At 44.2% G+C, this 22,923-nt stretch overlaps 2 protein-coding genes across 3 annotated transcripts in view; one reads left to right on the forward strand and one right to left on the reverse strand.

The window, feature by feature from the left end:
* LOC111849749 (sodium channel protein type 5 subunit alpha-like) overlaps positions 1 to 1,330 on the reverse strand; it is an 81,401-nt gene extending 80,071 nt beyond the window's left edge. Inside the window, exon 1 of the mRNA XM_023822912.2 lies at positions 726 to 1,330. The gene's annotated coding sequence lies outside the window, so the exon portion shown is untranslated. The remainder of the gene's footprint in view (positions 1 to 725) is intronic.
* Positions 1,331 to 2,640: 1,310 nt separating this feature from the next.
* Positions 2,641 to 22,744, forward strand: LOC111849746 (WD repeat-containing protein 48). 2 transcript variants are annotated; one of them, XM_023822903.2, is made up of 20 exons: positions 2,641 to 2,659; positions 6,052 to 6,115; positions 7,746 to 7,886; positions 8,153 to 8,231; positions 8,361 to 8,443; positions 8,813 to 8,942; positions 9,446 to 9,534; positions 10,714 to 10,815; positions 13,564 to 13,788; positions 14,546 to 14,620; positions 18,231 to 18,333; positions 18,645 to 18,742; positions 18,831 to 18,938; positions 19,250 to 19,346; positions 19,489 to 19,584; positions 19,866 to 19,971; positions 20,108 to 20,195; positions 20,302 to 20,378; positions 20,814 to 21,006; positions 21,141 to 22,744. In XM_023822903.2, the coding sequence occupies exons 2-20, from the start codon at positions 6,068 to 6,070 to the stop codon at positions 21,234 to 21,236; spliced, it is 2,034 nt and encodes a 677-aa protein (XP_023678671.1). In that variant the 5' UTR covers positions 2,641 to 2,659; positions 6,052 to 6,067; the 3' UTR covers positions 21,237 to 22,744. The 2 variants fall into 2 exon arrangements, with proteins under 2 accessions (XP_023678671.1, XP_023678674.1); XM_023822906.2 differs by lacking the exons at positions 2,641 to 2,659; positions 6,052 to 6,115 and adding an exon at positions 6,126 to 6,200.
* Positions 22,745 to 22,923: the final 179 nt, after the last annotated feature.

The following is a 22,923-nucleotide window of genomic DNA, read 5'->3' on the forward strand; positions in this document are numbered from 1 at the left end:
TTATTCCCAAAAGCTTTTCTCCCTTTTTATGGAGCGCAGCGGTCAGTTTCTGCACTATTACAGAGCCATTTTGTTAGCGTTACGGGTGCCCCAGAAAATAGTTTGATATCCGCCAGTTTCAGCACCTCGGACAGCGTCGTGCACGCCGTGAAGTTGGTTTTCTGTAAGCGCTTCCAAATAAACGAGGTTTATTGTGAAAGTCTGTGCCAGATTACTGTTTACCTCATGATCATTACAGAATTCAACAACAACAACAACAAAAACAACAATAATCACGATAATTATAATACGGGGAAATCCGCCACGTTGTCTTTTTCCTTAATAATTTTTATCTACACTATTTGGTTCAAATTTATTGCGCATTAGTGTTTCTGTAGCCGTATGTCATGCCATTTAACGTGCTTGACATAAAATCATTCCTATATGTATTAGACATGAAACAAGTTTTAAAGTACCAACTAAATGAAAGTAAACTTTATAGCCTACCACATATATACGGCAAACATTGTTTTTAACTCTTGTCCTGACCATAACGCACTGAGCGTAAACTCGGAAATATTAGTTTATTTTATTAAAATATACCTTGCAAAAAGGATCTGCGACATTAATTTCTGGTCCTCTGGATGTTTACTAATGCATTTTAATTGTAAAAAACTTCGGGTGCGAATAGTTATACAGAACAATAAAACAGATTACGGTCCCAAACATACTGAAAAAATACTTACATGTGAAATTCCGTTGTTTACAGCATTGCATCCAGAGCGAATGAGTTCATTTAATTAGTTTAATAATTTCCACATCACATCAAAAACAGCCATGTCGAATTGTGTTTTTTTCCTTGGGAAATCCTGGACAACATCCTTTTAATTTTTTTTCAGCTTTTTAAATAGAACAGCAGGATTTCTGTCATTTAACTGCGTCATGGGGAGATTTTAAATGGATATTTCAGTTGTTTAATCCTTTTCATACTGCAAGCTCCAGAAAAGATTCATTCCGGCGAGTTTGCTGAATTGAAAATTTGCAATAGCTCTCCGATAAGATAGACTGACACTTGCGGTTAATACTGATCCTAAAACGGGCGTTGTGCCCTCAAAATCTCCACTCCCAGTTTTTTACAGCTGTCAGTTCAGCACGAGAGAGACCTTACAGGCGCACCACTGTATCGCCGGCGATTATCTGAGGGCGACGCAGGAAATGTGATGTCCCCCCCTTAAACCCTGATCTCTGATGTGGGGAAGTCCGATGCTCAAAAGCTACACCTACTCTAAGCCGCTGAACATTTCTGCAGAATAGCATTATTACCTAAATCCATCTCCGTGTCTAAGGAAGAAGTCCGTCCTGCCCGCAGCTGAGATCATAAAACGCCTGGTTAAAACAGAAGTGGGCTGCAAAGAGGGACTTGGAGAGCATATGATTACGAAACGACCACAATGTCCGCGATAGCCTTTAATCTGATTATAGTTTATACTGACTGTGAGCTGCTTTTAGTGTGCATCATTTATTTTGGCTGAAATATTAATTTTTAATAAGACATATTTGCTTTGATAAATACACTAGCGTTTGATAGCCTATATCTGTCATCTCGTGTGAAAAAGAAACTCAGCATTAGAGACAAACAAGCTTTCGTACTAATGGTTCCTAAGTATAAGGAAGGTTTTGCTATTAGGAATTACTTTATTGCCATTTGAGTGCAGCGTTCTTAACAAGAGTTAGTAAACAGGATTAGCGAAAGTAAATGGCCTCACAGCAAATATTTGCAATAGTGAAAATGTGAACACGCTGATATGTGAAGTTCAACAAGACAAATGCAATAGAAAAACTGAACTACATACTCCATCTGGTGGCAAAGCGATGGTCTTTTCTCGACAGCAAAATGGCGTTGTCCAACTTATAGATGTTACGTTTCCCCACAACCTGTTGTCCCTAAATACACTTGTTGACTAATGAAAAGTGTATTTCCGCAATAACCGAACGTTCAAGTGGTCATATCAATTAGTGCTTTTGTAAGGGCCGTCAAACTCAGTAAAATCCTATAGAAGTACGGAACCATGCGAAAACATACACTTTTTGCGTCAAGTTCAGTGTGTGAATCACAAAATGTGCGGTTTTCACTAATGTTGGTGTTTGATTATGGGAAAATGTTGATATGTATTTTTAAATCAATAAATGCAACCAATTGCTTCCACTGCTGAACCGATGCTGTTCTTTGTTTGTGGAGTTGATGTGAGTGCAATCAGAAACGCATTTAAAGTAATTTTCTACAGAATTGCTTCCATTAAACGGAAATAGATCTAGCATGACACAATTAGTATTATTTTTGTGGTGAGTGTTTTCAGAACCCCTCACAAAGAAACACGAGGAGTTTCATGTTACGACACGAGCCAGGGGCTCAGTAATGCCACGCTTGGACACGGTTCGTCGCACGTGCCTGATACACCTATGATACATGCACCATAATCGTATATTTTTTCAAATTCAAACGGCTTTAAAACGAATCATGGACATACATATATGATATATGGCGTATTGTTGGGCTGTCTCTTCATACCTCATAGAGTTTGCACGTTCTTTCCGTGTGGATTATCAGAAAACTTTTATTATCCCGGAGACAGTTCTTCTCCGGGTACTCTGGTTTCCAGCCAAAGTCCAACGACGTGAGGTTAGACTAACTGGCGTCTCTTAATTACACGTAGTGCGTGATCGTGTGTGTAGCCTATGTGTGACATATGTGTCTGTATATATATATATATACACACACACACACATAGGCCTACACATACATGCATATGTGTGTGCGTGTGTGTCTATAAAAGCACATATTGATCAATATGTAAACATATGAGGAAATGGCAAAATGAGAGGTTCATATTGCATTAGTAGGGGCCTTAATGCACTTTTTCGAGCAGACGGCGCGTTCCCGCGGCGCTATGCATCAAGGCTCAGGTACCCAGCGTAGTCGAGAAAGACGCAAACAAGAACGTTATTTCATTCAGCCAACTAGACCGCATTCGCTTTTTCCAACACCAAAAAAGAAATATATAATGCCTTTATTATCATTGTACAGGTAGCAATTACGACAAAGTTTAACACATCATATATAATATCTCCAAAAAAGAGCAGACATAAGCATATGCCGTTCAGGTACGGTAAAAAATACTGTGTAGCCTACAGTATAATGATAGTGGTGAATTATGAAAGTATTGATAATATAACTATAGTAATAGTATAATTATATTAATAACAATAATGTGGTAATAGCGGCGACAGTAATGGTGATTATAATAAATGAATTGTTCAGCCTGCTAATAGCTGTGGAAAAAGTTGTTCTTTAGTCTAAAAGTGCAGGCATGAATAGCCCTGGGGCGCCTTTCCGACGGCAGCAGTGCAGAGAGGCAGAGGCTGGGGTGCCGTGGGTCTCCTGTGAAATTGTGGCCCTCTGCAGGCTGGTCTTGTATATGTCATGCAGGGTACGTGAAGCTGGGTCCTTTGCTTTTCTGGGCGCACGACTCCCTGCAGTGTTCTTTAACCAGCAAAGGATCTGGCGTACCACACACGGAAGCAAGTCGCCAGCAGCTGTTTGGACAGATCGATACTATGTCATCGATACGTATAGCGGCTGATGTGCCGTCTTAAACAGAGGGTTGGGCTCGCTGTCCGCCAGTCGTTCCCTGCGGTTCCCTGAGTTTTGAGACTGGAACCCCTCTTCACCAAGTCACCGTGATGATGTCGACTAGAGTGAACTCACCGCTACCTTTCCTGACGTCACACAGGCGTGGCCTTCGTATTCCTACAATTGATCCCATTTAAATAAACTATTCTGAAGATTTTAGCAATGCTTTCTTTCATTTTTTATCAGGGAAATTATTGTATTATGCATTTGACTTTATTTATGAAGAAGTGATTAGCAAAACTAAGTTAACTATTTAATTCTTAAACATAAATACTATAATATAAAAGATCTGGGAATACTAATAAAATGTGGAAAATACTATGGTAGGAGTAAAATTTAAAAATTTAGCTTTATTTATATGTAGGTTGATATAGAATTGAGAACTCTTTGTTATGTTTAATAAAATAAGGCAGCAGACCATCAGCGGATCGTAAAGAATAAAAAAATCATTGTATTTATGATGACTGTATAGATGCGGTATATTACCTAGAGAAATCCCATTCCTCTATCAACAACTTTGCCTCTATTGACATGCCTGAGTTGATGCACTTGAATTTTCCAGATGATTTGAGTCAAGCCTGAATGATCAGAAGGGCACACTCACACCATTCACTCACACACGCACACCTACGGGCAATTTGGTAACTCCAATCAGCCTCAACATGTTTTTGGACGGGGGGGTACCCGGAGGAAACCCCACGATGACATGGGGAAAACATGCAAACTCCACACGCAGAACTCTGGCAGAGACTCAAACCCTGGTCCCAGAGGTGTGTGGCAACAGTGCCAACCACTGCGCCACCGTGCGGCCCCTTGAGAACTTCAGTTAAATGAAAATACATTATCTCGCCCATAAGGTCAAACAGGATCTATAATAGGAACGTATTTATATAATACTCATTATGCTTTTTCTCCAAGGTGACTTGGGGCTTCTATATTAAGAAGAGGGCAAAATGAAGGATAAAAAATAGATCCGTTTTTCTGTAGACTCAGCAGATCACAGGTTCCCATAAAACAAAAGCCGCGGCGTGTTATTTTTTAGAAAGATGAATGGCCCCAGTATAGGACGGTGTACGGTATTGTACCAACTCTTTTATCTTTGTTTGGCAATAAAAACACATTTAATATACGAACAGTACCAGCTGTTCTTTCCTTTCCACGTGTACCAGCGATCTCTGGGGTGGCCGACGCTGTAAGCATTCTCTGACCGGTCTGACCCGGACCGCGCACCGCAGCCGTAGCGGAACATCCCGTAAGGAGGCTGTCAGACCCCCTGGCTCGCTTTGCCATCAGCTCGGATGAATAACGGGTCTTTTGTCAGGCACTTGTCCTGCTGTGTTGCAATCTGTCCTCCATCGGAACGCGTCCGTCTGCTGGATGGGGGCGTTTCCATCTCGAGAAACGGCAAAGTCAGGTGACGAGTTCGCTCGTTCACCCGGGCCTGATTACCGATTATATAACGTTGTATTATTATGTTTTTCATGTCCTCACTTTTTTACGCTTACTTCTGCACCTGAATAAAGTGCCCATTTCTCCCTTTCATGCCCATATCACAGGGCTCTGTTCACTGTCGGACCTGGAGCAGGTCTTACACTGTTACACTGCAGAGATGACCATGGCGCCTAAGTACATTTGAACCTTTAACGGGGGAGTGTGCTGGCCAGAGAGCTCTACACTTTAAAAGGATGAAAGTCTTTACGTAATAAAACAAAACGATCTGAATTTTGTTTTTCTATGTGTGTTAGAAAATAATTAATATAAAAATATCAGTTAAAGGTGTACTTTGGAGTGGTACAGTAATTAGCACTGTTACCTCACCTCTGGGACCAGGGTTTGAGTCTCTACCATGTGGAGTTTGCATGTTCCCTTCGTGTCCTTGTGGGGTTTCCTCCGGGTTCTCTCCCCCCACCCCCAGTCCAAAAACATGCTGAGGTTGAATGGATCGCCAAATTGCCCCTAGGTGTGAGTTTGCCCTGTGATTGGTTGGCACCCCATCCTGGGTTGTTCTGTGCCTTGCGCCCATAGGCTTCGGACCCCCTGCGACCCTGAAAAGTACAAGCGGTTTCAGAAAATCGATGTATTTTAGGGAAGTTAAACATATGTGTCATGGCAGTATTGACAAAAATTGCCTTAAAATGTCGACATTTATTTTGAAATATAATTTAACATTCTTGAAGTATCAGTTGTTAAATATTGAGTAAAGATTGTTCTCGTGTTATGGTAAATATTTTTGAATAATATACAGGAAATGTACAGTATTTATTTTTTAGTAACATGAATGACACATTTTCTAGTAGGATTACGGTAATCTCTCAGCCCTCGCTTTGACTGACAGCACTTTTCCGGATGTTGGCTTAATTTCTCGGGGGATGTGACGTAAGGCTGTCAACATGCAAGATGGCGGCCCATCACAGGCAAAACGCTGCTGGGCGGAGGAAAGTCCAGGTAAATGCCTATTTTTGTAACCCTGTAGGACGTAATTGGACAAATGCGTGACTCTACTTGTGTTCTGGGCATTGATCAGCATTTGGTACGGATATCTTTGCAAGTGGAGAAGGTTTTTGGGCAGTCTTTAAATGGTGTGGTGCTCAATGTAGTGCCATATAGCGTGCTAGCTAGTAGCTACATCTGTTTGATTCGCTCTGGCCGTCGGCATTTATCTATTTGGAAATTAAGTGAAGATAAATGTAATTGTGCGTGTTTAATGGGGCTCGTGTAACTGTCTGGCACGGAATCTTTAAACGGACAGCGCAAGTTGGGTGAAACTGCGGCAGTCCTTATGCGTGTACGGTGCTGTCCGTTAGCAGGGCGAACGCCGTTAAGCATTTAGCCGCGAAAGCTAACTGTACTGTCTCTGAATTAAACTAATGAGCGTTTTGGTTACGATTTCTCGTATCGTGCTTTTTATTTTATTTTAAGAAATCGCCCGCTTGCCTCTCTGACCTGGTAACTGGCTGTGTGTATGAAGCGACTCTCTTGTTATTGCCGTTTGCTGCTTCTGCGGTTTCCCCCGTTTTCAAGTTTCACGTAGATTTCAGAATAAATAAATAAATAATATTTCCTAATAATATATAAATGTGTTATACCTGGAGAGCAAACAAAGTATTAAATTACCTGAAATCCGTAGGACGAGATTGCCGGTTAATGTCAACTGTTTGATTCGTTGTTGTTATTTCTAACCAGAATTGAAGTAATTGATGATGTATAAACATGGATTGGCACTTTTTGAAATTATTTTTTAAGATGCAGAGCAGACACAGATAATATATGTTAATGTGTACTGTCTAAATGATGCATCTTATTGCAGGCGTAAGTCACAATTTGCATATTATAAGAAATACTTGTAATACTGGACGACTGGTTTTTAGTTACTGTTTTAGACAACTGCTCCCTTTCCTGGCTAGCTAAATTCCCACAGTGGACACAGCTATATATCATGCTTACAGATAATCTGGCTCCCCTTTGCCCATGCTGCACCTGGCAAGCAATCTGGTGTAGCAGGAATATGATTCAGTTTAGTTTTGGTTGGAACTAAAGAATTGATTGAGCAGTTACCATCTGAAACTGCAGTGTATGCCGAAATTCAATTGAGCTCCTATCTGTCCTCTTGCTTTCCCTGAAATAGATCACAGATTGCAGGGTACACTGAATAACATCTAATTTGTTTTGCTGTTTTAAAAAAATGTCTAATTAAGGTTGTATAATAAAGTAGTGTTATCCTTCAGTTGCTTGTGATTTCTGTGTGTAGGGAAGTGTTATCCTTCAATAGTCGCATGCATAGGTTATTAGAAATTCATTGATGGAGTAGGTTGTTGATATTTGTCTTTATTGGCTCTGCTGTATAACAGAACTCCAGAAGTATGCAAAACAGTTCCTTTCTGGATGGGTGCTGCAGGTGTTTAAATATTGAGTATGTTTTACTTGATTGCTTTAGACATTTTGCCCAAAATAATTTTTTTAACTATAAATCGACGACGCCTGTCTATTCTGGGATCAATTGTAGTGTATTTAGTTAAAGGCGGCAAGACTTGCAGGTGTCATTCTGTACGCGTTGGACATTCCTCTGCCCTGGCAGGTATCGTACGTCATACGAGATGAGGTGGAGAAGTACAATCGCAATGGGGTGAATGCCCTGCAGCTGGACCCCGCCTTGAACCGCCTGTTCACTGCTGGCCGGGATTCCATCATCAGAATCTGGAGTGTGAACCAGCACAAGGTGACTTGTCGTGGGTTCCCCCACCCCATGAATGCAGAAAAAGCCTCCCTGTACATTTTTATGGCGCTATAGCAGCACCAAGGTCCCGTGGAGTCAGCAGACGTCTGCTGAGTCTCACCCGTGAAGCATCTTTTATATGCCAAAGTAAAAATAACATTTTTCATATTTACCACCAGTGGATTTGTGTGGCACATAAGAGTGATTACTGGTGGTAACATGTCTGTTGTGTATTTATTCTTTCTTCCTTTTGCTTAATTCTGTTGCAGCAAGATCCTTACATAGCATCAATGGAACACCACACAGACTGGGTTAATGATATTGTCCTCTGTTGCAATGGGAAGACATGTGAGTTTTATGGGCCTGGTTTTCGATTCCTCCCTCCCCCCAAAGTCCTGAGAGTCTTCTCTGCTTTAAACTGTGCTGAGACCGCAGCCTTGATCCATCTTGGCTTACGGGTTCTGTCCTGGTTTGCAGTGATCTCCGCATCATCGGACACCACTGTGAAAGTGTGGAACGCGCACAAGGGGTTCTGCATGTCCACGTTGCGGACGCACAAGGTAAGGCAGCCTTGACTGTGTGCCGCCGTCGTGGTGTGGATTACAGATATGATGCTTTTATGCCGTGTGGTTTGAACTGTGATTGATTAAACCCAGCCTGTGAATTGGTCATTGAAGGTTTGGTTTGTATGTAGTTGAATAGGTAACTGAAAGGAGGTTTTGGCCGAATGTATAAAATGCCAAAAGAGTGAGGCCCTTTCTAATTGGCAGCCCACACAGTGCTTCATTTATTTACAAACCTTCCTTAAAGAAAAGGAAGGATGATGGGAGTCAGTGCCTGTGTGTGCTGATCTAGATGTATGTAGGACAGGGCGTTCTCATGGCCTAGAGAGGTACTCCTGAGAATGGCTGTGCATTTCGGCCCTGCAGGACTACGTCAAAGCCCTCGCATATGCGAAAGACAAGGAGCTGGTGGCGTCGGCCGGATTGGACCGGCAGATCTTCCTGTGGGATGTAAATACACTTACCGCACTGACCGCTTCCAACAACACTGTCACCAGTGAGTATGAGCCCCTCCCCTTTACTGTTTTAAGGGGGCAGCAGGATTGAGGTGGTTTAGAAGTGGGCCAAACCCCAAAAAGAGTGTTTCTGTGTCAGCCTGGTCTGTGATCAGAGCACATCAGTCCTTCTGAAACATGTGAGTGTGTGCGTGCATGTGAGACAGACAGACAGACAAGGTTCTTTCCTCCTACAACTAAAGCTCAGAGCCTCCCAGCTCAGTAAAGACACCATTTTGTTAATATTGTAGTTTGTTTAACCGTTCTACATAATTTTAAGAATGCAGCTAAATGAGTGGCTTTTAAATAGCTAATGAAGTCATTGCTAATTAAAAACAGCTTTTCATCACTCTCTGGTTCGAAGTGCCATTTCAGGGCCCAGTTTAACCAGAGACCAAAGCGTGTGGCGTTCCCATTTACCGCTGGGGCTGAAACAAACGAGGTTGCATGGCTGTGTGTGTTTGCGGCTGCTCTGACTGACCTGCCGGCCTCATTGCTCCCTCAGCCTCCTCTCTGAGTGGGAACAAGGACTCCATCTACAGCCTGGCCATGAACCAGATGGGAACAGTAATAGTGTCCGGGTCCACTGAGAAGGTGGGTGTGCAGTTCCCTGTCTCCTGACATGTCTTCTCCCTTCGTGTGCCGTGAGCTGAGATGGTCCGCCGAGGCGGTTTTCGTCAAGCGACCAAGATATTTGGCCAGACATAAGCGAATCATTAATTTCTATCTCTAGTGAGTCGCCAAAAAATGTCAGCTTCTCTGCCGCCGTGCAACAGTAACAGCTGGGACTGCTGTCCAGTCGCCAGAGCTTCAGGCCTGGTGTTTGGGCCAGTGTTCGAGGCTATGTGTGCCTTCATATTTGCTTGGCCTTTGTCAGCCAAAAGCCAGCCCCCTCTATATCAAGATCTGTGCCAGGTTCAGTTATATTTTGAAATTGCGCTTTAGAGTGCTGAACCCAAGCATCAAGAACTTCCATTTAAGGTGGACTATTCATATGTGTGGGGAAAAACACCACAAACCCCCTTAAGGATTAAGGGTTATGATTAGAAGCCAAGTGCTCTATTGCACTGCATTATCTTGCTTTAAAGCTTTTGCATTATAGTGTTTAAAAGCTTCATGCGTGGAGCAGTCGATCGACGCTCCACTCTGTTCCCCGCATCTGTGTTTGTTTTGCCCACCATTCTTTACTGGAGTCGCATAGCCGTGGTGAGGTTTCGCTATATGTGCGCATCATGGTCTCTGGAGCCTTCACTGATGAAAACAGGGGGATGTGCCAGTGAGATCAGTGCCTGTGGATGCTTTTAAAGGTTTTTACCAGGCTGGCAGTGGTCATCATGCTCAGATGTGATGATGTCAGCCAGGTACCACTGCAGAATGTCACCGTGGTCCAAGTTCGAAACCTGACCCTGAACATGAGGGGGCTGAACTCTGTTTTAGTCAGGCATTTAATGTCAGGCCCATGGTGAGATTACACATTTGCTGCGTCAGTGTTCTCAAATAGCAACAAACCTGTTTTTGCTCTTGCTTTTGAACACTGTTCGTTTGAAACCCAGGGGGCTGTCAGAAACTAACAGCAAGTGAATCAGAACCTGTTGGCCTTTCTGTGTCTAGAGTAATTTCCCAAAAATGTTTTGCTGCTTACTTTCCTCTGGGTGCGTAGGAGGTGGTTGTCCTGGGGTTAATAAAATACGGGACCCCTGGCAGATGGTGTGCCTCAGGCTGCCGTTCTGCACTGTCCTCATCTGTCTGCCCTGCTCTGCCTCCCCCTGACAGGTGCTACGAGTGTGGGACCCCCGAACCTGTGCTAAGCTCATGAAGCTGAAGGGGCACACAGACAACGTCAAGTCCTTATTGCTAAACAGGGACGGCACACAGGTGGGACTGCCGGTCACCGTTGGCCGCATCGTTTGGGTGGAGACGAGGTCTGGGTGGGGTTTGGGTGAGGCATGTGTGGAAGTCAGTGTGCCCAGCTTATGGGATGGTTCATTATTCTGTCTTCCGTTTGTAAGGTAAGAGATGGGCCGATTTATTTATTTATTTTTTCCAGTTCAGATCTGATTCTAATACAAAACTGCCGATACGGATACAGATTCCAATACAAGAGCTCCTTTTACTTTAATATTTTAATATAATAAATATTGTAACCTTTGGTAGTTTCATGGAGTGGCTAGTACGGGGAGCATTTTTTTTGCTGTTCCTTTTAACGCTGAGTTGAGTGCTGCAAAAATTTCACAGTCAGTCAGGGCACGGACTGCTAGGAACGCCTCACACTAGTCAGTGTATGTCCTAGGATCTAACTCACGACTTATCTCCAAAACATGGGAACTCAATGTTTAAATCATGGTTATTCAAAACACGGTCCTCAAGGTCCGAGCACTGTTGGTTTTCCAGCCTTCCTTTACCTGTCAGTCAGGTGTGAAGCCTCTGACCACTTAGAATCAGTAATTATTAAACTAACTACCTGGGAGAACTGAAAACAAGACCTGGATTTGGAGATCCGAGGTCCAGATTTGAAGAACCCTGCTTTAAATGATGTACCGAAAAACTGGCTTGATCGTCTGACTGGTTACCTGGGGAAGAGGATGGGACAAAACGGGCCTGAGACCTATCAGTCGCTATGGAGAACGGAACTGAGGTCGTCAGATTGTAGCTTTTTAACTTCTGCTCAATCTGGGCACTACCTACCGTAGAATTTCAAAGAAGCCTCAAGCCTATAATGCATGTGTGTGTACTCCCTCTCAAGCTGGTATTTTAGCATACCCTCACACCTTTTTATGTCGGTTTGGAGTCGCTGACACTCATTGCCAAGATTTCGCACTGAAATTTGTACAAACTGCTCTAATGGTGATATTTTGGCCAGTATGTTCTCACCAATCCGCCCATAGTTTCTAATTTAACTGGTCATATCTATCATAAAGAGCTGGTACAAGTTGATCAGCACAGACATAAAGATCCATATGCTCAGTCCCATTACTGCTCTGGACCAGTTCATCACCCTCAACTACACCTCAACTACAGGAAAGGCAAGATTTTCTTCTGATGGTGCACCCCCCAAAAGTAGAAGGAAATAAAACTATCTGTAACTTCACGGACTTCCCTCCAAGTAACAACAGGACCTGCTGTAAGATCTAGGTCCAAGTCATAACCATGCACTGCCACACTTGTTAGCGGCTGTTCATCAGTCATCGTCTAACACACAATCGGAAAATAAAATCACATGGGGGAAAAATTGTTGGAACAACCTTTGTTTACCCGTTTGTTGCTATACACAAATCTATACAACATTTCTATATATATTCATAGGTCTATACCTATGAATATATATATGAATATATATATATATATATATATATATGAATATATATATATATATATATATATATATATATATATATATATATATATATATATATATATAGAAATGTTGTATAGATTTATACTTTATATATTAATATTTTTAGATACAAATAAAATGTGTGCCAAAAAATCTTTAATTAGGTTACTGGAAACGTACATAATGTACTGTTCCACCTCGTTTGTGCATTTTGTTTCAGGTGTTTGAGACAAACAACAATAAGAATATCTTCCAGGAGAGTATACGCCAGCGGTGAATGTTAAAAATGCCCCGTAATTTTTCTCCCACTTTCAACAGCGTCACTTACACTTTGTTGCGATAGCAGCACCTCCTGTATCATGAGTGTGCGAATCAGCCCAAGCTAGCTACTCCTGCTTTTTTTCATATTACTCGCGGAATCTCGTACAATTGCATGCATTTCCACTAAACGCTACTCCCACTTCTCAAAACTTTGTTTTTACAAAGATTGCAATTTGCTGTGCTACTAATCACTGTTACTTCCATATTGTCACCTTATCTGATGTTCTTACGCTCCTCGTACTGCAAAGGGTATGCACATGACTTCACAGCAGACGGAAGTCACTGTGCTCACACCCACTGAGTAGCAAAACTGAGGGGCAGGGTTAGCGTTCAGTTTTAATGGCGCAAAAAAACACATCTAAAATGGAAAAGAGTGGTAGTGCTATTGATTGTACAAACAGATTTAACATGAAATAGGAGCTATGTTTTTGAAGACTACCGAAACCAAAATTAGCAAATGTCGGACGTGGGATCGGTCACGTATAGCTGATTACCAAACCCGTGAAATAGGTCTGGATCGGCACCGATCCGAATATCAGATCAGTGCATCTCTGTTTGAGATACTGAACTTTCATCTCAAAACAATAGACCATTTTCAGTCCCTGTGCACTTGGCTCTTTGAACAGCTTCTTATAAATGTCACAGACAACTAAAATCCCTTTGTTATGTTCTGTAGATCCAGTGATGATCTTCACCCTGTCCCACAAGGCTTTGATTAGGACTTCTTAACACTGGTGTAATCTGAGCTGACATGAAGTTTATACATGATACGGCTCGCTGATATAACGAGCTGCCAGCCCTAATTCTTTTGAATCTTTTGAGTCATTTTTTTCGTCAAAATCACAACATGTATTTGAATGAAATGTTGTCTTTTCAGTGGGAGTCCCCACATCAATATTATGGGGCCGTTTCAAATGCTACATTGTTGATGAGCAGTTGACTCTACTCCTCTCCCCCGTCCCATGCAGTGTCTGTCGGGCAGCTCGGACGGCACGATCCGTTTGTGGTCGCTGGGCCAGCAGCGGTGCATCGCCACGTACCGGGTGCACGACGAGGGCGTGTGGGCGCTGCAGGCCAATGAAGCCTTCACCCACGTCTACTCCGGGGGCCGCGACCGCAAGGTCTACTGCACCGACCTGCGCAACCCCGACATCCGTGTGCTCATCTGCGAAGAGAAGGCCCCTGTCCTCAAGGTGGGAGGCGTGCAGGGGGGGGGGGGGTCTCGATGGGTGGGTTTGGACCGTCTCCTGTGTGTAAGGCTCTGAAGGCATTAATGCATCAGCTTGTTAGATCTGCAGGATGTTCGGAGCCTGCAGGCAAAGTCCATTTTACCTTCTAAGTGGGAGACTGACGTGCAGATGACTGATTTATGAAGAGCTTCTGAGGGCATTAGGGATGCATGGGCTGTTTGTACCAGACTAATTTAGCGTGTCGGGTGTAGGAAAGGTGGAGCATGCTGTTTCTGTTTTATTTTCGGTACGGGAAGGACGTCCGCTCGACTGTAAGTGGTCTCCCTTGTGGGATAGGGTTGTACAGCCGTAACGCGAAATTAAATGGAAGGGTGGAGGTTTGTGTGGATGGGGCTGGTCTTCAGAGTCCATCAGATGATGCTGGATGGTAAGAAACGGTTGCGGGAGAAGATGAAACCCCCCCCCCCCCCCCATTAGCAGTCAGCGATTACTGCTCTTAATGTTTCCTCTGGACGACTGGCTGAGTGCTGCCAACTTTGCATGTAATAATTAGGTAATGGCTCATTTGTTTTGTACATAAGCTTATATTAAAAAAAGCTTTTTTATTGTTGCCCTTGATGTCAGTAATTTATGCGGCAATGCATTTATTAAATAAATAAATAAACCCCGTCTGGTTATTTTCAGTTTCACGCAGAGCTTGTGTGACCCAGAGTGCCGGCTGACATGTGATGTGAACGTGTCCCCTGTGTTTGTCTCGCAGATGGAGCTGGATCGGTCAGCTGACCCCCCTCCAGCCATCTGGGTCTCCTCCACCAAGTCCTCTGTCAATAAGTGGGTAGGTGGCCGCCGACTGCACCCTTTCCCTGTGAGGTGTGCGGTCTGTCTATCAGTATGACAGTGCCGGTTGTGAGGTGTGCAGTCTGTCTCTCAATATGCCGGTGCTGGTTCTTTGTGAAGCGTGCAGCCCTTTTAGTATGGTGATGCTGGTTCTTCGTGAAGTGTGCGGTCTGTTTCAGTATGGCGGCGCTGGTTCTCCACTGTGCGATCTGTCTCTCAGTATGGCTGTGCTGGTTCTCTGTTTGGTATGTGGTCTGTCTCTCTGTTGTTCTTGTAGTGTGTGGTCTGTTTCAGTATGGCGGAGCTGGGTCACCAGTGTGTGGTCTGTCTCTCAGTATGACGACGCTGGTTCTTTGTGAAGCGTGCGGCCTGTCTTAGTATGGTGATGCTGGTTCTTCGTGAAGTGTTCAGTCTTTCAGTATGGCGGCGCTTGTTTTCCACTGTGCGATCTGTCTCTCAGTATGGCGGTGCTGGTTCTCTAATTGGTATGTGGTCTGTCTCTCTGTTTTTTGTGAAGTGTGTGGTCTGTTTCAGTTAGGGCTGCACGATTTGGGGAAAATATCAAATCGCGATTTTTCTGACAGAAATTGTGATTACGATTTGATTTGCGATTTAATTTTTTTAATGTCAAGCTTCAGTTCAATATTCAGTGTGTAGTAATTTTAAAACATATGACGCAGCATGAGATACCATCAGTATTAACTGGTCTATATTCTAATGCAAGGATGAGAATTTAAAGATGTGATGTGTCAAGTTAAATAAAGTAATAATGAAAACAATTGCAGCAAAAAGAAAAATAGCGATCTTGCAGGTAACGCGTATTACCCTCCTAATAACATTAGAACCGCCTTTTCCCACGCCAATGAACAAGCAAGAACTACTTCGGTGTATGCAGCCCTTTTGTTTGCGCTATTGTGTTGTTAGCTACTGTTATAACACTAATAACACTCAAAAAACCATAATGTTCATAACAGAGTGGCTGTTCTGTCCTGAAACAGTAAAGCTAGAAATTTTTTATCGTAGTATGCATTTTAGAAAATGTTGAATAAATAGAAGTCGTTTATTGGTGATTTCATGTTGGTCGAAGTTTCCGCTTTTTAACGACTGTATACGTTATTTTCTATACAAATCAATTCCGGTGAAACAAAAAATGGTAACTGTTTTATGGCTTTTTTTGGGGGTCACCGACTGCTGAAAGAATTACTGACTGTCTCATTGTTGTTCTGATGTGTTAGCGGTATACTAATGCTATTGCCTATTAACAAAAACCAAAGGTATGATACGCTGAAGTATATTGCAGCTGGTGTTTAAAAGGAGCTCGCCGATTCTATTGATGATAGGACCTTTCTGAAACAATCTCAGACCATTAAATAGGAAGGCAATTCACTTATAGCTCAGTAGCGGAATCAGTATTTTTCCGTACCGCGAATGTAACATTTTCCTTGGGTTTCACGTGTTTGCTGTTTGTGGGCCTGTACGCCTTCTTGGGCCACTTGTGATTGGTGAGCATGACTGGCAGGCGATAAGCACGGTGCTTGTGATTGGTGAGAATGACTGTCACACAGGGAGCATGGCATGAATTTGTAAAACTATTCTCACAGCAGTTTTAAACCCTGGGTCCGACGTGCTGTATAATGTATATCCTAAATCGCTATTTTTGCGACTTGCTAATCGCGTTGTTTCAAATCGCGATTTCGATTTGAAATTGATAAATCGTGCAGCCCTAGTTTCAGTATGGCGGCGCTGGTTCTTCATGAAGTGTGCAGTCTGTTTCAGTATGGCGGCGCTGGTTCTTCATGAAGTGTGCAGTCTGTTTCAGTATGGCGGCGCTGGTTCTCCAGTGTGCGGTCTGTCTCTCAGTATGGCAGTGCTGGTTCTTCATGAAGTGTGCAGTCTGTTTCAGTATGGCGGCGCTGGTTCTCCAGTGTGCGGTCTGTCTCTCAGTATGGCAGTGCTGGTTGCGCGGTGTGCAATCTTTCTCAGTATGGCTGTGTGAGGTGTGCAGTTTCAGTGCAGTGGTGTTTGTGAGGTGTGCATTCTGTCTTAATACAGTTGTGCTGTTTCTCTATGAAGTGTGTGGTTTGTCTCTCAGTACGGCATTGGTGGTTCTCTCTGTGTAGTGTAGTCTGTAGAAGAGCATGGATTCTGGTTCTCTGTGAAGGGTGACCTGTCTCGTATTGCAGTGCTGGTTTTTTGTGTGGTGGTGAGGGGGAATCAATTCTATTACAAATCATGATTCTTTGAAGTGGCTATTAATATTGCGGTGAGTTAAATCGATTTTTAAACATCAGTTTGAACCTGGGTTTACAGAAATTGTCGTTGGGTACAGCCTGATTTTGTTAAGGGACTGGCATGCACGAGTTTGGTACGGTCCTATCATGAATGAGTACGTCTGTGCAGAGACTTTTCCTGCACCCTCTCAATTTAAAGCCACAACTAACTGCAAGTGTGTGGAATGTAAACTTCCACTGAATATCTCTATACCTCTTCCCTGAGCACTAAGAACAGTTTCTAAACAAACTGAACTATTTACATTTTTTTAAAGCTCCTCCCTCAGGTTTCATCTCACCCTGTGTCTTGCACTTTCATTAGCCTGTTAGGTACCTGACAGGCATCTGCGATGCATTGGCAACACTGTCCTGTCACATCTTTGAACTAAATAGCAACCAAGCAGTGATTTGCCAGCGCCAAGCGAACACAGATTTGCCTCAGATCTGATCTGGGGCTTTGGTTGGCAATCGGCAAACACTTTAGCCAAGCAGAAAATTGGGTCTAAAATTGTGTAGTGTGAACTTAGCATTAGTTTTGTTTTTTGAGCTCTCCAGTAGTAGCTGCAACCAACTCACAGCCACAGTTAGCATAATGATTTCCATGTTGAACATCTACTTGAATTGTGGTTTTACCGGTGTCAGGAAATGTATTAATTCGTTTCACTGCCTGTTCCAAACTGAATGCTGTCACAGAGAGGCATGTAACGAATACGTGTACAGTTACATCCCTTGTTATGACTTTAAATGTAGACCTGAAATGCTCTTCAGCAAAATATTTAAAAATTGGGATACATTTCAAATTGGCAAATATATTGATTTAATATCAATTCTGGTGGTTACTGCTGATTCCCACTCCTACTGTGTTTTGTGTGTATGTGTGTACACTCAGTATACAGTAAAGGGTTGTTGGTTCTCTCTGAGGTGTAGGGTCTGTCTGTCAGTGCGGCAGTTCTGGTTCTCTCTGAGGTGTGGGGTCGGTCTGTCAGTGCGGCTGTTCTGGTTCTCTGAGGTATAGGGTCTGTCTGTCAGTGCGGTGGTTCTGGTTAATGGTGCAGGTAATTGTTACTCATTTATCATAATCTGTAGGGTCACCATGCTTGTGGTGCTGCAACCTCCTCTGCATAATCAGCAGGAACACAGAAAAGACCCTGTGTGTGTTTCCTGTAAAGCTGTAAATCAGCAGTGTTGGAAGAGATCATTGTAAATTTCAGATGATTGGATCAGTTCTGTGGTTATATTCCCAAAGTGGCCTGAGTGTGTGTTATAGAGTTTGGTACTGTGTGTCGTGCGACCCTTCCCTGGCTTAACACACTGTGTTCCCAATGTTCTCTATTTCAGTCCCTAAAGGGCATCCATAATTTCCGAGCGTCTGGTGACTACGACAACGACTGCAGCAGCCCGGTGACTCCCCTCTGCTCACAGCCCGAGCAGGTCATCAAAGGTACGTGACCTCTGCTCACTCCCCACCGTAGGAATCAGAGAGCCGGGTCCGGTCGGCTCACCTCATTGGCTACCTGGGTCGCAGAGCAATAGGGCAGGTTTTTAATGTAACGCTCTTTATGAACTCCCTACCCATGATGCTGACTGTTAACATTTGATGAGTCTTGTAATTTGCGTCTCAGAAGCTCATTGATACGACCCCTCTCCCCAGTAGTATGACATCATATCCAAACAAGAGAATGACTGTTAACATCAGTCACCAGGGCTGCTTTTAAAAGATGTTGACGTCATTACATTTACCCAATACTGTAGGGGGCGCCAGTATCATTCAGTGTCACATCCTCAATGACAAGAGGCACATATTGACCAAAGACACAAACAACAATGTGGCATACTGGGACGTGCTGAAGGTTAGTGCCGCCACCAGCCGCTGTCTTCTGGAGGGTACTGGGCCGTTGGGTGTGACCTTTGCTGACCTGCTTTATGTGATGCTTTAAGGCATGTAAGGGTGAAGATCTGGGCAAGGTTGAGTTTGATGAAGAAATCAAAAAGCGTTTCAAGATGGTTTACGTGCCAAACTGGTTCTCCGTGGATCTAAAAACTGGGGTGAGTCATTCAGTGAAGAGAACTTGTTAAATAATGAACCGGTTGGGTTGATGTATTGATGCGTGTTTGTGCCATTAACAGCAATCAGTGCTGCATGACTATCTAGAAATCTACAGTAAAAGCAGACAATCAATCAGACTCATGCTGGGAAGACTAACCCTGAGTGTTTGCAAGCTTTGGAAGGATTTCTTGCAATTCTGCTTTGCTTGTTACTATTTAATCCTTTCACATTAGACTGAGACGCTTTTAAAAAGCTGTTTATTCACATTGTGAAATCGAAGTATGGATCCAGATGTTTCTGATGGATCCAGATGCTGACAATCACCTTGGACGAGAGTGACTGTTTCGCGGCATGGGTCTCCGCTAAGGATGCAGGGTTCACCAGTCCTGATGGTTCCGACCCGAAGCGTAAGTCCCCTGTGCCCGCCTGAGACGGCCACCTCCCATCCGAGGAGCCGCTGCCGCCGCTGCAGAGGTGCTTTTATCACATGCCAGCTGAAGGGTGGGTGCATTGAAACATTAAGGAATAAAACGCTGTGTTTATTTCTAGTGAATCTGGGTGGCTTGTTGCTCCAGGCTCTCCTGGAGTTCTGGCCAAGGACACACATAAACCCCATGGATGAAGAGGAGAATGAGGTCAACCACGGTAAGGCAGCTTCCCTCGCGCCACTCGCGGTCACGTAGGCGGCCCCCGCCCCGGCGAAGGCACCTCTCGTCCCCTTCGTTTCCTCCCCTCCTTCACTCTCGCAGACCTGCAATGCGGGGAGGATATCACGCGCCACCCTTTGTTCCTCTCTCTCTCTCTTTCCCGAGAGGCCGTTTCCTGAAAACGGATAGCAGGCCATGCCCAGGGTGGCTGGGGGAAATCTGAAGTATGAAGGTCTGTGTGATAAGATTTTTGCTGCCCCCCCCCCCTTTTTCTCTCAGTTAATGGGGAACAGGAAAACCGGATACAGAAAGGCAACGGCTACTTCCAGGTTCCACCACACACTCCCGTCATCTTCGGAGAGGCCGGCGGGAGAACCCTCTTCAGGTTAGTGAGAACCCTCTTCAGGTTAGTCTGTCCTGTCGTGGCACGTTTATGGGAATATCAGCAACCCGGACGAGTCCCGGCCCCGGCTCGAAAGCCCTCGTAGTCATGGTAACGCCCCGCCCCCACCTCTCTACAGGTTGCTGTGCCGGGATTCTGGAGGTGAGACGGAGTCCATGTTGCTGAACGAGACAGTTCCACAATGGGTGATCGACATCACAGTGGACGTGAGCCTCAACACGGAACCGCCGACAGCTTCTCCCCTGGCTTTCAGCGTATCGGTGCTGTGATGCACATTAAACGCACCCATAACCTTCTCCCTTCTCCTTTCAGAAAAACATGCCGAAATTTAACAAAATCCCGTTCTACCTCCAACCTCACTCTTCCTCTGGCGCAAAAACCCTAAAGAAGTATGTTGCCTACTTTTCTTTTCAATCTACATATTTTTGGTCTGTTGTATTTGTATGTTGGTCATCACTGCTGCCTGTGACAGCACTGTTCTTATGTAAAACGGATGTTCTAGACCCGTGTTTCTCAATCCGGTCCTCGGAGACCCACAGCTGGTCCACGGTTTTGCTCCCTCTGAGCTCAGTGCCAGACAGTCCACATTTTGAGTAAAAACGTGGACCGTCTGTGGATCCCCAAGGACCGGATAGGGAAACACTATTCTAGACCAGCTCTCACTGTGACCTCTTTATGATCCTTTGAACTCCTGCCAATGGACTCACGGGAGTCATGACCCAACAGGACTAGTGCTTTTCATGAGTCAGCACAGTCATTGCTTAAGGTACGGTTTAAGAGTATAGTACCTAGAAAGGACATCAAGAGGCTTCTGCTCTCTCCAGGGACCGTCTGTCGGCCAGCGACATGCTGCAAGTGCGGAAGGTGATGGAGCACGTCTACGAGAAGATCATCAACCTGGACAACGAGTCCCAGACCACTAGCTCATCCACCAACGACAAGCCCAGCGAGCAAGAAAAGGAAGAGGACATGGCCGTGCTGGCTGAGGAGAAGATCGAGCTGCTCTGCCAGGACCAGGTGGGTCTTCTCGCCACCCCATCCGAGCTAGGGTCACACTACTTTTCCCACCTGCAACACTCCCACCCACAAGCTGTCTCTCATGGTTTGGGTCCAAATGGGATTATAACGCCCATCCTGGCTCCCACCCACAGGTTCTCGACCCAAACATGGACCTCCGAACAGTGAAACACTTCATCTGGAAAAGTGGCGGGGATCTAACGCTCCACTACAGACAGAAGTCGACGTGAGCCTGGGGCATGGACTCAATGCCTGTCACCAACCTCCATCGCCACCTTGGACTTTCAAACCATCAGACCGGCCCCTAGAGGCGGGGGGCCTGTTTGACCTTGTGTTAGATATTACTGTCAATGGCCAGGCCTATCCCCACCTGTAACTGTCCCGGGGAGTAGATTCATTCTGTAACATAGGAACATTGTAGAAAATCCAACACAAAAAAGTCACCGTTCTCCAGTTGGGCCATGCTGCAGAAGACAGAGGGGTGTGGCCTGTATTGTGCTGTGTACAGTAGGTGGATTTAATCAAAATAATACCCAGGATGTTCTGAATTTTTATTTTTGTTTTTTTTCCTTTCTTTCCCATGTTGGTTTCCGCCTCTGTAAGCAAAGCGTAGACTTTGCTTCTCCAGGGTGTATCCATTTTTGCAGGAGGCCATGTTGGTGTTTGTATGCATCCTTGCTTGGTGATGTTAATGGTAAATTGTATTGCCCCCCCCCCTTACATTCCAGTAACTTACCTGTTTCCAATTACCTGTTTTGTCTTTGTGTTTTTTTTTTTTTTTGGGGGGGGGGGGGGGTTACGATGGTGACACTCAGGCAACAACTGCTAAACAATCAAGTATTTGGTCCAACAGCAGGTCCCAATGTTTTCTGCATCACTTCTGTTGCTTGCGTAGGATCTCTGAATTTCCTTTTTCCCCAAGAAAGTCTTCGTTTCTCTTGCCCTATCTGAGTAGTCCTCATTTTTCATTTTACAGTAAAATTGTTGAAGCACTTGTGGAGTTTCTTACAGGCTGACAGTGTCTTCCCTCACCCCTGACCTCCTGGTTGTTCTCCGGTGGTGGTATGTATGGGCATAGAGGACGTATGGCTGCACTTTATGTTCCTGCCAAACATTCTCGCCTGATAGTAGCTGCAAGAATTAGCTTCTGTCTGCGGCAGACGGAAAAGCATCGCAAAGCTCGATCCCCTGTTTTAATTCTGGGTCCCTCCCCCTTAAAGCAGCACGACTTGGCTGTCATCTGTGAATTACAGTGTATATAGCGACCATCAGCATCGCGTGCACAGTGTTCTAGATACATCTGTCTGCTCCTGCAGTTTTGGAAAAACACTCCTCTCCCCCTTTTCCCTTCACTGGTGGGATCCATTTGAGTTATTTTGCTAAATCAGTGCAAGTGACAATGTGCTCAAAGTACTGTGTACAATGTTAAGGAGATGAAAAACACCCAGAATGCACAGAGGCTGCTCCAGGAACCGGGTTGTCTAGTCTTGACACATTAATCACGTTTGTATAATATTTCAGCTGAAGAAAAAATTTGGATCCAAAAATAATTCTTTGAGTGACATCTAGTTGTACAAGCTGTATATGAAGAAAGAGTGAGTGTATATATACAGTCCAAGATGCCATAACCGTGTCCCTGTAATATTTATCTCCCTCTGTTGGTTGTAACTATATATGTAGCATATTTTGATTTAATTACTGCTTAATAAATTGGCCATAATAAAACAAGTTTTTCCCCCTTTGAGTTTAATGACTGATGTATGATTTGGAAGTTGTGGTGTGTTTTATGCTGATGCTTGTCATTTAAAACGCACACACCCTCCAACTCAGCGCTCTGCACCCTTACACCCTCTGTTGCCTGGGATCAGCATCAAGCCCCCTCGTGACCGTATCTAAGATCCGTTAGAAGATGGACAG

Source organism: Paramormyrops kingsleyae, chromosome 4 (assembly GCF_048594095.1).
Source record: "Paramormyrops kingsleyae isolate MSU_618 chromosome 4, PKINGS_0.4, whole genome shotgun sequence".
Lineage (NCBI taxonomy): Eukaryota > Metazoa > Chordata > Actinopteri > Osteoglossiformes > Mormyridae > Paramormyrops > Paramormyrops kingsleyae.